Genomic DNA, 16,152 nt, shown 5'->3' with positions numbered 1-16,152 from the left:
AAGAATTACCATCCCACCAGCTCTCCTCAAACATTCTCCCACAAGCAAGTGGGAACAGCAGCAGCAGCACAATCAAAGGACAGTTCCACAGAGCTCCCTCTCTGGCTGGACTTGCCTTTTCCTTCTCTTCCTGAAAGAGTGACCTTTCCCTGGTGATTTGCAAGACTCTTCTAAGGACTTTCATTTGCACAATGGGGTTTCCCTCCTCTTCCCCCAAAATTGGCTCTGGGGAGGGATTGGGAGAAACTCCAGAGCTGCACACTGTGGAGGGAGCAAATTGTTCCATCTGAATCCTTGTGCAGACTGAACCTTTGTAATAATGTGACACTGAATTCCACCCATTGGTGGAACACATGTTTGCAGCATGTTTGCAGTAATTTGTATTCATTTGTTTTCAGTGTTGTAAGTGGCCCATAGAAAAACAATTTGTTTAGGTTTGAGAAATTTTCTACACTTCATTACTTTACAGTAAATAAAAGTATGTGCTTTATTAGCGTTACAATAAAGATGATGTAAGATATTTTTTCTTTTGGGTTTTGCCCATAGCTGTAACTTCCATAAGTGAGAGAGTTTTGCTTTAAAATGTCTTCATTCTTTTGGGGGGAAATTGATTTAAAGAAAGACCAGAGAGAGAGCAAAAGCTGTTAGATTTACAGAAGCCTTCTGTTCCTGCTATACCACCGAAGAAACCTCGACCACCCAAAACAAACTCTTTGAACAGACCTGGTACGTTGCCTCCAAGAAGACCAGAAAGACCAATTGTGCCTCTGACCCATACAAGGTATTTGATGGATCAGTTCTTTAAAAGAAATCAGTGGATGATAAAACATATTTATGATGAAATCTTGTAGATACTTGCACCTCGTTAAGTCTCTTTGAAGTACACATAATGTGTACTTTGAAGTGCAATATGGACACAATAAATTATTTTGATTTATATTACAATTTTAAAATCTGTTTTTAAAAAACATGAGTGGTTGGCCTCCAGTTAGGTATTGCATTTGCCACCTACAGCATAATGTAGTAATTTCATTTGATTTTATAAAGGACTGGCTGATTCCTTATCTTCCATCTTGATTGCAGAAATTCTCTGATGGGGCCCTCTAGTGGTACCCCATGCAGTGGTGGACCTTGGGGTCTCAAATTTCAGCAGCTCCCTGGGCAACACCAAAATCCAGAACACATATACAGAGCAGCTCTCACCTTCCATGCACCACGCCCAGTGCGACTGAACCAGTCATACTTTCCCAAATTCATCTCTGCCCTATGACCCTGAGGTTTGGTTAGTGACTGAACAATAGTATGGCAGGTCCTGCCCTGTGGAGCTTCTTACCAGTAGAGTCTCAGCAGGAACCATCCTTTCCTTCCTTCAGATGTAATTTGAAAACTTGATTGTTTAGACTGGCCTTTACAACATGATGTTTTCTTTTAACCAATCGGCATTTATTAATATTTATTGAGTGGACAGGCGGAGTCCCCCCAATCCCAGGCGACTCCTGAGTGGAATAATGACTCACGACAACGTGCTATGGGATTAAATTTGGCCACAACTTTATTAAGTTTCAGATGTAGGGAGACCTTGGCTCAGGCATTGGGCGTTTATCCTTCCCAGTCCCCAGCTGAAAATCCACCCTCTGTTGTGTGGGCAGGGCGGTCCCTCCCCCTACCTGGCCGATCCCCTGGCAATGCCTCCCCAGGCGGTATTGGGCGATTGGCTGAGGTAGGTGGAGACCTCCAGGTATCCAGCCTGGGGAGGGCGAAACCAGCCCATACCACCAGGAGCCGCATGGGATCCTGGGGGCTGCGTGTGACCATGCAAAAGGTGCCCCCCATTTGATGTGAGGAGCAGTCATTGGTGTTTTTAATGATGTTTTATGGATTTCTTGTTGATTTAATCCTTATATGTTGTACTTCCCCCTGCTGTTTTATATATATATATATGAAAGTGCAGATTTATAAATTTGTAAATAAGTAAATTAAATTGTTTGATGATAATGGCTTTCCATCATCAGGCAAAACCATAGATTAGACTTCTTAGTAACTTCCATTATTTATGAAATACAGTGGAACCTTGGGTTGTGAACGTGATCCATGCAGGAGGCACGTTCACAATCCGCAGCGTTCACAACCCGCAGCGCTGTGTGTGTGCATGCACGGGTCGCAATTCGGTGCTTCTGTGCATGCGCAAAGCACGATTTAGTGCTTCTGCTCATGCACGAGCGCCAAAACCCGGAAGTAACCCATTCTGGTACTTCCAGGTTTGGCGTGGTGCACAACCCGAAATCACGTAACCTGAAGCGTCTGTAATCCAAGGTACCACTGTAGTGCAAAATATATTTATTTTTTTTGAACGATGAAAAGCTCCAGTTTTCAGCAGCCCTTCACAAGTCCACTTTTGGTACTCATCTGCCATGCAAAGTCACAAAACACCCACTCTGAAACTGTCACCGGAAAGCCATTAGTTATTAAGCGCCTCAGTGAGGGAGCCAATCCTACTGAAGGAGCTGCAGCCAACGGATGAATTGGCAGGGGTGGGGTGGGGGGCTTAACCCCATTATCACAGCTTGACGCTTCATAACTTTATCACTTAATGGGTCTGCAACACATTCTGCCTTTTTTCATATCACTTACTGTTTTCATAGACAAATTGTTATTTTTAAAATTGCTGATCAGAAGGTATCCTTTCAGATTTTCTTCATCTCAAGATGCGGTTAACATTTGAGAAATTGTTTAGGACACTAGTGTGTCTAAAATAGGCCCTTTTGACAGGTGTTAAAGAGAAACAAGATAAGGTTAATCCTAGCAGCATGTCGGTTTACAAGCGATGGCTCCCTCGGACAGCTCACTGTGACCCAGGAGCTGCGCATGAGGAATGCTTCTTTCCCTCAGTTTGCAAGATACAAGAAATTACTGTTAACAGGCAGTCCCAGTAAACATCTCTCTCATTTTTGACTGCAGGAATGATATCCCAAAAGTAGATCTAGCGAGCTGTACATCGTCTAGCACCTTAGAAAAGGATTCCACAGAAAGGAGCAATGACATCGGTAAGTTAACGTGCTTTTTATACCAGACCTACCTCCTAAATATACATTACCTTTCAGTATTAATTTTATCATACAGTATTATTTAACTTTCCAGTAAATGTATCATGTTATTTTTAAAAAAATACATATCCAAAAATTTAGAAGAAATTGGATGCAAAATATTTTCAGTTCTTGGAACCTTTTGTGTGATTGCAGATCATTTTGTTGTGAAGGTTTTGGAAAGCTAATTTTAAAAAATTACCTGAAATGGTTGCTGCTGTTTGTAAAATGAGTTGTAGATGTCTGTTGTAGTTAAGAATTTGATCAGATTACCTGACACTCTTGAGATTTAACTACACAACCTACTCTGAGAAAACTAAAGATTAATTACGGTTTTTCCCCCCATCACAAATTTGAACACAAAAGGTATGTTCTGAATTGGTGGGGTATCAGTCTTCTGGCTGCTGGAAAACAAGGTGTTCTGACTGTGGTCATATATCTGTAAGCAAAGCCAGTGTCATTTTCAGATGGAAATATTTCAATGTCATCTGCTTCAGTCACTCAGTTCAGTAACAACTGTGCTGCAGCAGACATGTTTTTATAAGAGGCAGTCTTTGTATCCTAAATTGTAAGCATTACTACATTTCATTGGTAGCATGCACTGTTATTTTTATGTTGTGGTTTCTTCATAGAGCACATATTGATTAAATGTTGTACTGCAGTAGCTAATCTTCCTTCTCTCCAGGCTTGGCAGTTTTGCACTTGTTTGCAACTGCTATGCTAACTTTTAAAACCGAGTTTTTTTAAAATAATTAGGCTGCAATCCTATGCATACTCACTAGGAAGCAAGTACCATTAAACAGTAAACATGTTTTTATTTCTCTCAGTCTTTTGTCTGTTTTTGTGCTGTGTGGAATCTCTAGTAGCAAGCTGGTTGTTTAGTTCATAGAATATGCTTTTCCAACCAAACACTTGACTGAGAATAGCAAAGCAAGGTGTCTGTAATGATAAGTAACTTACAAGTAAGGTGCATGAAATTTTAAATTGACAGATTTATTATATTAGTTCGTTGCTGGTTTTTGCACAGTGCTAGAAATTTCATGTGCTTTTATAAATAATAATATGTAAGCTTTCTAATTTTAGGTAACAGTAAGTGCCAACAGAATGCAGAATGTTTTCTGCTTTTGTAAGCCTTCTATTATTTGTAGGATTGAAACGTTAGTGTTAAAAGCTACCTGTCATTATGTTCTAATACTATTAGAAAAATACTCTAATAACCAAAATAGTAATAATGAATCAACTGACAGTTATGGAACAGCTACTAGTTTTAGAAAGTCTAAACTGCCAGTTACAAACACTAGAATAGTCTGAGAACTACTACTTTATACTTATTGTCAAACATTTTCCTTTTGCTAGGGAGATTATAATCAAAGCGTAAGCTTCCATTATTTTTGTAGGCATAAATGAGGGTCACAGGGGCAAATTGTTTGCAACAGCAAAACAGAATTCCTCAATAAATAATTGTCAATCCTGAATTAAAAGATTTTATTTTTATAAGGCTTTTGATGACAGATAAACATAATTAAGAAAATAAACAGCCATATACTGAGGCACAGAATTAAATAACTAAAGAATTAAAGCAACACACAGTTCTGTTATCATACTAGAAAATGAATAGTTAGGGATGCTTAATAGGTTTATTCATTGTGTGAAGAGTGAATCGATTAAAATATTTGTGGGTAGTGCTAGACCTTTAGTGAACATGATGGAGGACAGAAATACTTAAGATTTATATACACAAATTGATTTGGGACAGATTAAATAAAAGTGAACATGTGTGTGAGGTGAGAGATGTTCTCACAATTGCCTTGGCAGCTGCTATCTTTATAGGGTAATTTGAACACAGTTTGGACCAGAAATAATAGTTGTTGGCAAGTTTGTTTTGTAAAAGAAAACAAAAATCACATCACATTATCATGAAGAGAAATAGCATATCCTTGTAGTATCCTGCAATCGGCTCGGACAGGGAAGCATTTTGTTTACCATCTTGAAGAGCTGTCGTCCCATCTGGGTTTACCATGACCGACTAACATCAGTGACTCTGTCTTAACCTTCTCTGCTGACTGCTAAGTTCTGGTCATCATTTGTGTGAACATGGTTACCCAGAGGATAAATATGCTTGATGTAATTTTCTTGGCATGAAGACTTAGGGTATTTATATCTAATAGGGTTGGATTACTAAACCAGTGAATGGTGGATAGATTTTATTTTGTTGTTGTTTTTGTTCTGATTTAAATGTTTGTATGTAAGATATTTTCCAGCTGTATCTGTGGCTTACACTTCCTTCTTTTTTTAAAAAAAAGTTCGTTAGTCTTAACTGTTAAGTGTGTCTTTAGAAATCTATTCCCTTTCCTCCTCACACCTTTTTTTTCTTTTCTCTTCTTTTTCTACATTTCCAGTGATGCCTTTCTTTTCCTTTCCACTCACATTTCTTCAAGCTTTCCCCATTTACATCCCTTTACCATGGGTAATTCTTCTTCACTTGATGATGGTAAGGCTTTTTCACCTTCTGTCTGTCCTGTCATTATTTTTCCTGAAAATGAGTGGTATATTCTTACCATTCTCCTGACATCCTGTTGTATGCTGTGCTGTTGCAGATATTATTATTATTATTATTATTTCTATACCGCCCTTTATCCTAGGATCACAGAGTGGTTTAAAATATAAAAACACAAACTATATAACAAAGTCAAATGTCAAAGAAAACAACAACTACCAGACTTTTAGAAGACATCTGAAGGCAGCCCTGTTTAGGGAAGCTTTTAATGTTTGATGCATTACTGTATTTTAATATTTTGTTGGAAGCCACCCAGAGTTGCTAGGGAAGTCCAGCCAGATGGGCAGGGTATAAATAAATTATTATTATTATTATTATTATTATTATTATTATTATTATTATTATTACTACTACTACTACTACTACTACTAAGTAACAAACTAAAACAATACCCCCACAACAGTTTAAAAGGCCATAGATTGTTTAATTAGCCAGATGCCTGGGAGAAGAGGAATGTTTTTGTTTAAAGAAGGTGCCAGGCGAGCCTCCCTCGGGAGAACATTCCACAAATGGGGAGCCATGGCAGAAAAGGCCCATTCTCATGCTGCCCCCCTCTAGATCCCCTGTGGAGGAGGCACACAAAGAAGGGCCTCAGATGATGATAACAGGATCCGGTGCAGTTCATATGGGGAGAGGTGGTCCTTGAGGTATTGATGTCCTGAGCTGTTTAAGGCTTTAGAGGTCAAAACCAGCACTCTGAATTGGGCCCAGAAATTAACTGGCAGCCAGTGCAGTCAAGCCAGGATTGGCGTTATATGTTCAAACCATCTTCTCCCAGTGAACAACCTGGCCACTGAATTCTGCAGCAGCTGAAGTTTCTAAACCATATTCAAAGGCAGCCCCACATATAACACAGTTCAGTAATATAACCTAGATGTTACCAGAGCATAGATGGCTATCTAGTTTGGTAGATGAAGAGGTGCTGCATATTTTTCAATTTTAATGCCTCTGAAAATATTTTATTGGTTTATGCATATCCATTATGCATACGGTGTCAAATCATTTGTTGTGAAATGGTTTGCCCACCTAAAGTTTTGTTTTTGGAGCATCACTGTAAGTTAAATCAGTAGCATGGTTAAAATACCTCAATCTCACCTTTACCATAAAATAAATGCATGCAACTTGGACCAGTACAGCATTTAATTCCTTTGAGTGGGGGGAGGGAATGCTCAATGCACATACAAAGATTCTATTAATGGGAGTGTTCTCCCATTAATAGAACAGAACAAGGAAGCTACAGTATACCAGCAGCAGCATCTGCTTATTGGACCAACTGATTGCTGCAGGTGTGCAGATATTATTTTAAAATAACTAGAATTTTTCAAGCATTTTAAATAAGAAAATAACCTCTCCTGCTATAATTTTAATTTGATGTTTTCAGGCCCTGTAGAATGAACCAACTAATTTCCAGAGAAGGTGCATGAATTTTGTGGAGATTAAAGAAATGCCAAAACCTAGAAAGGTGCTTCTAAGTTCATTGTGTCAAGAGAAGGATTATTTTGCTCACATTTGTAGACAGAATGTGAGCAAAAAACATGAAGCATGCTCAAAATTAGGGAATAATGGGAAATAGTGCTCAGTTTTTAGTATGGTGGTTCTACATTACAATTTCTATGTGAGCTATTGTTGGAATTGCATTAGAGTGAATTTGTTAATTGTATGTCTGTAATGGGCACATGTTTCAGAAATTATTTTTCTCTAGCATAAGAAACTACCAATAACGTCCTTAAGGCTGAAGTACAAAATAGGTTTTTTATCCCTATTTTTCAGATGTAAAATGAAGTAAATATGCATTCCTTTTAAGTTTGTGTATGAAGCTTGTGAACACCCGGGAGTTGCTTTGGAGTTATAATTATGAATAACAATTGCTTTAACTATTACTTTGTTTTGAGGCCAGTTTTGTTAAATGTAAGTGAAGTTTTAGAATCCTAGTGGTGTTTACAAAAAAATGAATTAAAACGACCTCCCATTTACTATTTTTAGGGAGAGGATTCAATAGAATGGGTGGGGGAGTTGCGATACTATCCAGTGGCATTTGTTGTTGTGTCACACCATGCTCCCTTGAAGTGAACGAAATTTAGCACAATGTGCTGGTATGTCAATAATAAAGCCACAGTTCTATAACACAAGAAGCACCAAAGTGTGAATCACCCGTAAGAATGTGGAACTAAAGCACTAGCACAATAATCAGGAAAACAAATGTAATATTCCCCACGTTTGAATTCAGCTGTAGTTACACATACGTAAATCCATTTAAAACTGATTCCTCCTACGTCACAATTGAGGAGAAGTAATTGGGACTACTCCAATGACTCCTAAGATAGAGAGTCCTATTAGTGATGTGCAGACCTTGCTTTCTCTGCCAGGAAATCTCTAAAAACACTTTTCCTACTAGCATTTAACAGGGACACTCAACAAATGCAAATGGGTGAAGGATGTCCCCACAACTAATTATACCTTACCTTTATGAACAAGGAGGGGGTTAAAGAATCATGGGCAGGGCTTACTACATATAGGCAATGCTTTTTTTCTGGGGGGTACGCAGGGGTATGCATACCCCTAAATATTTTGTGAATCTAAGTTTGGCCTTATTGAGGGGCAGTATTTCAATATGAGTAGGAAAATGAGAGTACCCCTAAACCTTTTTTTTTAGAAAAAAGGACTGTATATAGGAGAACCTTGCAGGGCCAGACATCAGCTGGAAATGTCAGAATTTCCTACTAATGAGATCAGGAGGCAGAGAAAGCTACAAATCCTATGATCCCATGCAACTAGTGACTGTCCACAGGGAGAATCATTTGGTAGAGAAGGGCAGCCTGTGTTGTTGTTGTTGTTTTCTGCCGCTGCTGTTGTTTTGTGGAAGGGCAGCTGGCTTATGGCAGGGGCAGAAAGAGGTTATCAAACTACAGCGGAGAAAATGTGCCATCAAAGTTTAACTTTCATTTGCTTTTAGCATTTACTGACAGCGAGACATGAACCTGTAACCCTTTCCTACGTGTGACTTGCATGACCTTGACTGTGTCCTTGCTGATGTAACTTGATTGCACATTTCCAAAGCAGATTATGTACTGCTCAAAAAAAGGTATTAATAGGAGTGATGAAGAAAGATATACTAGTATGTGGATAAGCTAGTGTTCAGCACTCGTGTCATTGAGTTCTTTCCAACTTACTATCAGCAGTTAACTATTTGAAAAAAGCTGCTTGGCATAACAAATGAAAGTAAAATATGTGGGTTGGACCCATAGACCGTGAGTGGAAGTCATGCAGAAGGACTCCCCCCCCCCCCATGGTGTCCTTCTGTGCCCCTCCCCCTAGTTTCTTCTGAAGCTCCATTAGGAAAGGTTGTCTGGGGACTCAGAGCTGCAGGGCGGAAGCCCCATTGCACGAATAGACTTCCACTCATGCAATTCTGGATCCAGCCCGTTATGAGCTAATCGTTGCTGTCCCATTTCTGTATATGAGCATTCTATAGAGACTGAAAAGAAACACGAAAGGTCAGAATCAAGCTTGCTGTGACTTGTTTTGCTCAGCTGCCAAATTGATCAAGTTTGACAACACTAAATACTTTATTTGTGAATTTTTTTATGGAAATAAATTGAGCTTTGGATCATAAATTTACACTACACTCTTGGGCATCACAAACCTAATAGGAAGCTCTCGGTACATTATTGTATCATCTTATCTCTGTAAGGATCAACTTGCAACTTCATACTCTGTCAAATACTGACTGACAGCATGTGTAACATTTCACTTTGGTAAGGACAGCCTGCATCCTTCAGGACCTAAAGGAACGATTAGAAGCAGACCTTTTAGGAGTCAAAGGGAGCAGTTGCTTGCAGGCTGAGGGAAGCAAATTGCCTGGATACTTCACTCTTGAGGCTGGGCCTTTGCAAAGTGATGCTACCAACTGTTGTAGACTCTTTTAGAAAATAAAGAAAATAAAGCAATTTTAAAATTTAAGTATGCATTCTGATTAATTTGGCTTATTAAATTGTTGCCAGCTAAGATTATTATTGTCATTATTATTACTTGTGAAAATGCTATTAAATTATTCATTGACCCTAAATATTGGCTATTAAACTGTCTTTGCTTGTTTGTTTGTTTACTGCATATCATGCCCTTTAATATGTTTTAAAGTAGGGTTGTATTTTTTTCTTGATTTTACTGTTTTATCTTTTGATAAATGCATTGAGGGGTGTGTGTGTGTGTGTGTTTTACAATCAAGCAGTATATAAATTTTATGAAATAAGAAAACAAACAAACAAATATCCATATTCCGAAGGAACCCAAGCCTTATGAGGAACAGTTGAAGGAGCTGGGTATGTTTAGCATGAGAAAGAGGAGATTGAGAGGAGATGCAAATATATGAATGGCTGCCACATGGAAGAGGGAACAAGCTTGTTTTCTTCTGCTCTGGAGGGTAGGACACAAAGCAGTGGCTTCAAGTTACAAGAAAGGAGATTCCAACTAAACATTAGGAAGAACTTTTTGACCGTCGGAGCTTTTCGACAGGGGAATGGACTCCCTTGGAAATATAGGAACCACCTGCCAGGCGCCAAGGTCCCTTCGCCCAACCAATAAAATATTTGATGGGGCTGGTCCCCCCCCCTCAATTGATGGACATTGCCATTCAAATGGAGTGTGATCAATTATGCAGGACAAGACTTACCTGCCTCCCCCCCCCCCAATATATTATTCAAGTTGGCACTCCTGCTTGGGAGGTGGTGGACTCTCCTTTTTTTTTTGGAGGTTTTAAAGCAGACATTGGATGGCCCATCTGTCATAGGTGCTTTAGTTGAGATTCCTGCAGGGGTTGGGCTAGATGACCCTCAGGGTCCCTTCCAGATCTACAATCCTATGCTTCTATGATTGCTTTTGAAAGTATAGTTGGATATAAAGCAAAGGTGCATAGGTTACTTCAATCTTAATGGGATGAAATCAAATGAGGATGAACTATAACTTCAGTCAACTCAAAGTATGGGCTATACTGGCTGAGACTGATGGGAATTCAAGTCTAATGGCCTCTGGAGGGCCACAGGTCCCCATTTGTGCTCTGTAGGAAAATTCAGAGTCCAATTGATGCCAACCAGCCTGTTACCCTTCTCTAAGAAAGATTGGGCTTCTCCCTGACCGTACATGATGCGTTCAATGTCCTTTCTTGCTGGGGATTATGGAGCTTCTGCGTTAACCCCATGATCCCTGGCAGCAAAACCTATGCACCTTTTAAAATATCTAAACACATTTTAACTAATTAGTTTTCGGTTATTTTCAGCTATAGTATTGTTGTTTTAAATGCATATTGTGAGCTAGCTAGCCTGAGTATGTTTTAAATAAAAATGCATATAAATGTGCATAAAACAACCCTGGATCAAAGATCTTTTTACAAACGGGTTCTGCTAGCAAACCTGGATTTGACAGAATGGAAATACAGAAATACAATGTAATATGTGAATGTAGTTTAAATATCTCATTTGTCACCTTCTTGAGTTGACTCCATGATTTGACAGTGTCTAATGTGTGTGCATATATATATCTTCATGTTTTTAAGATCTGGAAGGTTTTGATTCCGTAATACCAGTTGCTGAGAAGCTCAGTCACCCTACAACTACTAGACCAAAAGCTACTGGCAGAAGACCTCCTTCACAATCATTCACATCTGTAAGTATCCTCTATTGAGAACATAGGACACTGAGTCAGACAATAGGTCTATTTCCTGTATCGTCTATAATGGCAGGCAGTGGCTCTGCAGGCTTTAAGACAGGGATATTTGCTGCACTACCTTGGAGGTGCCAGGGATTGAACCTATGGCCCTTCTTTATCATACCTATTGTAGTTTTAAAATCTCATTTGTTTCCTTCTTGAGTGACTTGGTAATTTTGACAGTGTGTGGTATACAGATATATATTTTCATGTTTTTAAGATTATCCAATTCCCTGAGTGGTTTAACCCTGGGAGGCAGGAGGAAGTACTCAGTATTTGCTTGACTCACGTCTACTTAAAAAAAGGTTTCTTGCTTTGTCGGTGTCCCTGTTAGATTTCTTGCAGCATACCTATAATTTCCCCTTTTTTGGTCTCTTCTTTAGCTTAATTGCAAACACGCAGTCATACTTTGATGGTTGTTTGCAAATGTTCTTTGGACTGGAGCCACACAAAAAAGGAGTGGAAAGAAAATAGTTGCTAAATCCATTTGCACCTAGACAAGGATTCACACAGTCCAGTGCCCATTTTATCAGCAGTTCTCATGCCTCTGTTTGTGCAGGAGGTTTCACAAAAACAGTAAAATATATTTTGTGCAATGCTCTTATCATGAGGTGTAAAAACAGGCCTTCTGACTCAGGAAGATGCCTTCCATCATGGAGTAGCCCTTTTGGATCCAGCTTTGCATCTCATTAATATATTTTTTTCTACCTCATAATACCTATTCCAGTAGCAACAGCTTGAAATGTTAGCAGAAATAAGTTCTAGCAATTTCTTTTAATAGGGCTTTGTACTTGATTAGTGTTTATTATTAAGAATAATGATAATTCTCACCTGAGTCATGGGATGAAATTGTTACGGTAAACCTGCTGAGCCCATGGGAGTTCTCTGCATGCAGGTGCGATGCATATGGAGAAATTTTCAACATGCTAATTTGGATTACTAAATTAATAGGGAAGGTATTAAGAGACTCTGTGAGCCTCATTTCCCTGAATAAGGAGAGGCCTCTCTCATCTTTGGCCCCATTTGCACCAAAGTTGCTTGGGAAGAGGGATTGGTTGTTAAACCACTCTGGGAATTGTAGCTATGTGATGGGAATGGGGTTTCCTAACAGTTCTCGGCACCCTTAACAAACTACAATATCCAGGATTCTTTGTGGAAAGCCAGGACTCTTGAAAGCGGTATGATACTGCTTTAAATGTAGAGTGCAGATGAGGCCTCTATTGCAATATTCTGCCACCTGCTATCCCATCCCCTTTCCCCATTGTGAAGCTTGCTGCCACTGCTACCACCCCTTGGGCACAGAGGAAGGGGATAACAGGAGTGGAGTGTGACCAGAATCAAGGCAAGAGAACCCTGCTTAGTTCTTACTCCATACTATTCAAATGCTTGTGTAGAGTGTGGTCCACAGTAGATTAGTAGTATACACATTTTGTATCGGGGATTAGGTCTACCAATGCTTCTGTCTTGTTGAAAGTTAGTCTGTTACAGTTAAGTATTTGTGGAAAGAAAATGCTTCTGTGTTTCCACAGTCTTCACTTTCAAGTCCTGACTTCTTTGATTCACCAAGTCCTGAAGATGAAAAGGAGGAACATGTTTCTCTTCCGCACAAAGTAGCTGAACCATTAAAGAAAGCAAAGACTGTTACAATATCGCTAGTAAGTGATTTAGGTTGTTTGTATCAATAGCAAGGGCTGTTACTTGTGGTTGCTAATGTAATTATGGTGTTGCTGTTTTGGGGCACTGGTAAGTACACTGTAATATGTCCATTAACATGCACAATCTGATTTGTGGTCTTTCCACTTCAAAGTTGGGGTGCATGATCTCCTGATATCCACAGTTATTCCCCCTTCCTAAAAGAGGGAAAGGAAAATCAACATGACATGTACACACAGATCACACACAGTTTGATGTGTTTGGTGATAAATCCATATGATCATAAGTACAATTCCATGTTCCACTGCATACAAGCTATTGCTAGGAAGTCAGACATCTGAGCAATTCCAGGGTGACTTGTCCAGAGAATTTAAGGTCTAGGCAATGATTTGAGCAACGTCTCTAATTTTCAAACTTAGTTTTCTGCCTCCAGTGCCTTTCCAAAGGGGGCAAGTATATCCCCATATAGCAAACCAAACTGTGTCTTCTAAAATGTCTGAGGACAGAGTTCTTTCACTTGTGCTGACATGTATTCATTCTCATTTCAGACTTTTAGAATGCAATCCTATACCTGCCTATTCAGAATGAAGTCCCACTCAGTTCAGTTGGGCTTATTCCCAGAAAAGGTGTTATAGGATTGCAGTCATACACATTCTACATTATAGGAGGTATTATAAGACACATTTAGCAGCGAGGCGACTTTTGTTTTAGAAATTCCATTTCCTTCCATAACCTTAAACTCTTTAGGTTCTAAAGAACCTAAGTAATAGGAACAGAGGAAGCTGTCAATCCAAAGCAAGACATGAGTCTTGTGGGATCTACTTTGATGGATCTCAGGCTTCTAGTAAAAACAGCCAGAGCCAGGCTCAAAAGATACACACTTAGAAGTCAAGAATTCTGTTCCCAGGGATTTGTTTTTGAGTACCAGAACATAACCCTTTCACACAGAAATCTGCTCCTGATTATCCCCACCGTCACCACCTACAGTTGTCTTAATTTCATCTCTATCCTTTTTTGTGGCAGGGTTTGTATCATTTTGTTGTTGCTGTTATAATAACGGTTGGAGTCAGAAATCCTTGGTGACCTGTTTTGAATTCACTAGAGATCCACCAATAGAGCCCTATCTACCCATCCCTGCCTTATACTGGTTAGACTATTTGTCCCCACTTTCCCTGATCCCACCTACTACCTGAAATTATTTTAACTAAACATTCTAATGATTGAATCCAAGTCCTTCTGCTTGCAAAACACGTTCTCTGCCACTGACTTGTGATCTCTCTCTGTATGGTTATTATATAACCGTATAATGGTGGTTTTAGCACTTCTGCATTCAGAGCCAAATTGATTAGTTACATTTTATATTTAAAAGAAGAAACAAAACAGCCAAGTGCTATTATATAATTTTGAATTATTTTATGTCACAGAAGAAATTTTTGTTTGTACAAGTGGGCCCTGTTGTCTTTTGCATATTTTCCCTACACACACCCTGACCCAGTTTCTGGTGACATTTTTCATTGGTCAGTAATAGCAATTCAGAATGAAATTTGCCCAGCAGCATTCCCATGGGTGACAGCTCCAGGCAGGCTCACGTCAGCATGATGTTAAGATCAATTTGGAAAGATGTGTTTGAGAAGCTATGCTATTTACATTGTGGCCAATTCTTATGGAACATCTGGACAGGATTTCTTCAGCATAGCTGGGCAGAAGAGGAGGGGGGGAAACATAGGATACTGGAGCTCCTTTTCTTGTTTGCATTCTAATGCTTGGGTGTGGTATTGTCATTTTTTTTATAGGTATCTGATAACAAAGCTTCACTGCCTGCCAAGCCAGGAGGCTTAACAAGTGGAAGTAATCTTCCATCTTCATTATCATCCTCATCTGCACTTCATCCAGTTTCAGCAGGAACAACAGGTCATAGGTCAAATTCCCCATCTTTGTTCAGCAGTGAAGGAAAGCCAAAGACTGACCAATCCAGCCAAGGTGAAGCAGCTTTGGATGAGTTAAGAACACAAGTGAAGGAGCTGCGAACTATCATTGAAACAATGAAAGACCAGCAGAAGTGAGTGTTATTGTATCGCTGGAGGGTGTGGACTATCCCCTTTCCATACATTACCCCATGTGAGCCAGGTCCCTTTGTGTCCATTAATAACTTTTTATGTGTTTGCATGATTTGTCTTTTTCTTTGGAATAGCCTTCCTCAACCTGGTGCCTTCCTGATGCTTTGGACTACACCCATCAGCTCCAGTCAACATAACCATGCCAGCAATGTCTGATGGGAGTTATAGACCAGAACATCTGAAGGGCATCAGGTTGGGGAAGGCTGGTTTACAGACAGATGAAAGTGTATGAACGATGGATTTAGAGCTTCTGTATTCAGAGCCAAATTGATTAGTTATGGTGGAGAACTTTATTGCATTTTTCAGTTCTTTTAGCTTAACTTGTTTTAAAAAAAGTGCCATGTTTTCGTTTACCTGGAGAGGTTGCTGACTAATCTTCCCCAAATTATTTTGAAAGATGGGTAACATCCCTGCTATACTTACCTATCTTACATCATTCTATATTTTCTCAAGATGCTGCTACTTTGAGGACACTAATTCATACCACAATGAATTCTGCTGGTATTAGTCATTTTAAAGGATTTTACGCTCTCTGCTAATCTCTGTTTTCAGTAGGGTTTATTCTTATTCTTCTTTTGCCATGCCTGAAAACAGGAGATACTTTTCAGTTTTTCCAGGAACAGCAATTCTGCTGAGCTGAGTTAGATACCCTATATTATAGGAAAAGGAGTGGGACTTTCTTCACACCTACCTTCCAAAGCAGCTGCCTGCTGTTCTATTCACTTCCTATTTTGCTTTTTCTAGAAAAGAGATAAAACAATTGCTGTCTGAATTAGATGAAGAAAAGAAGATCCGGCTACGATTGCAGGTACTTGTATCATATGTGGCCTTAGACAACTTTATAGAAAGAGAACAATTTTCATGGAAAATAAAAATAGAAGATAAAAACTCCTAATGCAAACATAATCCTGCTAATATTTAATCTGTTTAAGTTGGTTAAGATGAAACAAATACAAAAAGATGTTAAACTGTAAGAATTTTTTTTGTTTTACTGATGGTTGTTTATCATTTATCTTATGTTGCAACTTACCCTGGAAGGATA

General features: G+C 39.1%; 1 protein-coding gene across 8 annotated transcripts in view; it reads left to right on the top strand.

Annotated features, from left to right (window-relative positions):
- SH3KBP1 (SH3 domain containing kinase binding protein 1) overlaps positions 1-16,152 on the top strand; it is a 133,864-nt gene that overhangs the window by 112,657 nt on the left and 5,055 nt on the right. For all 8 annotated transcript variants that reach the window (XM_083501928.1, XM_083501932.1, XM_083501931.1 and 5 more), the window contains 6 exons: positions 619-781; positions 2,959-3,044; positions 11,189-11,298; positions 12,870-12,995; positions 14,787-15,052; positions 15,855-15,918. In XM_083501928.1, coding sequence (XP_083358054.1) covers positions 619-781; positions 2,959-3,044; positions 11,189-11,298; positions 12,870-12,995; positions 14,787-15,052; positions 15,855-15,918 — 815 coding nt within the window. The remainder of the gene's footprint in view (positions 1-618; positions 782-2,958; positions 3,045-11,188; positions 11,299-12,869; positions 12,996-14,786; positions 15,053-15,854; positions 15,919-16,152) is intronic.

The sequence above is a fragment of the Podarcis liolepis genome (assembly GCF_965112155.1).
Source record: "Podarcis liolepis genome assembly, chromosome: 4".
NCBI classification, from domain to species: domain Eukaryota; kingdom Metazoa; phylum Chordata; class Lepidosauria; order Squamata; family Lacertidae; genus Podarcis; species Podarcis liolepis.
Note: the sequence above shows the minus strand (reverse complement) of the source record. Positions and strands in the feature narration are given on the sequence as shown.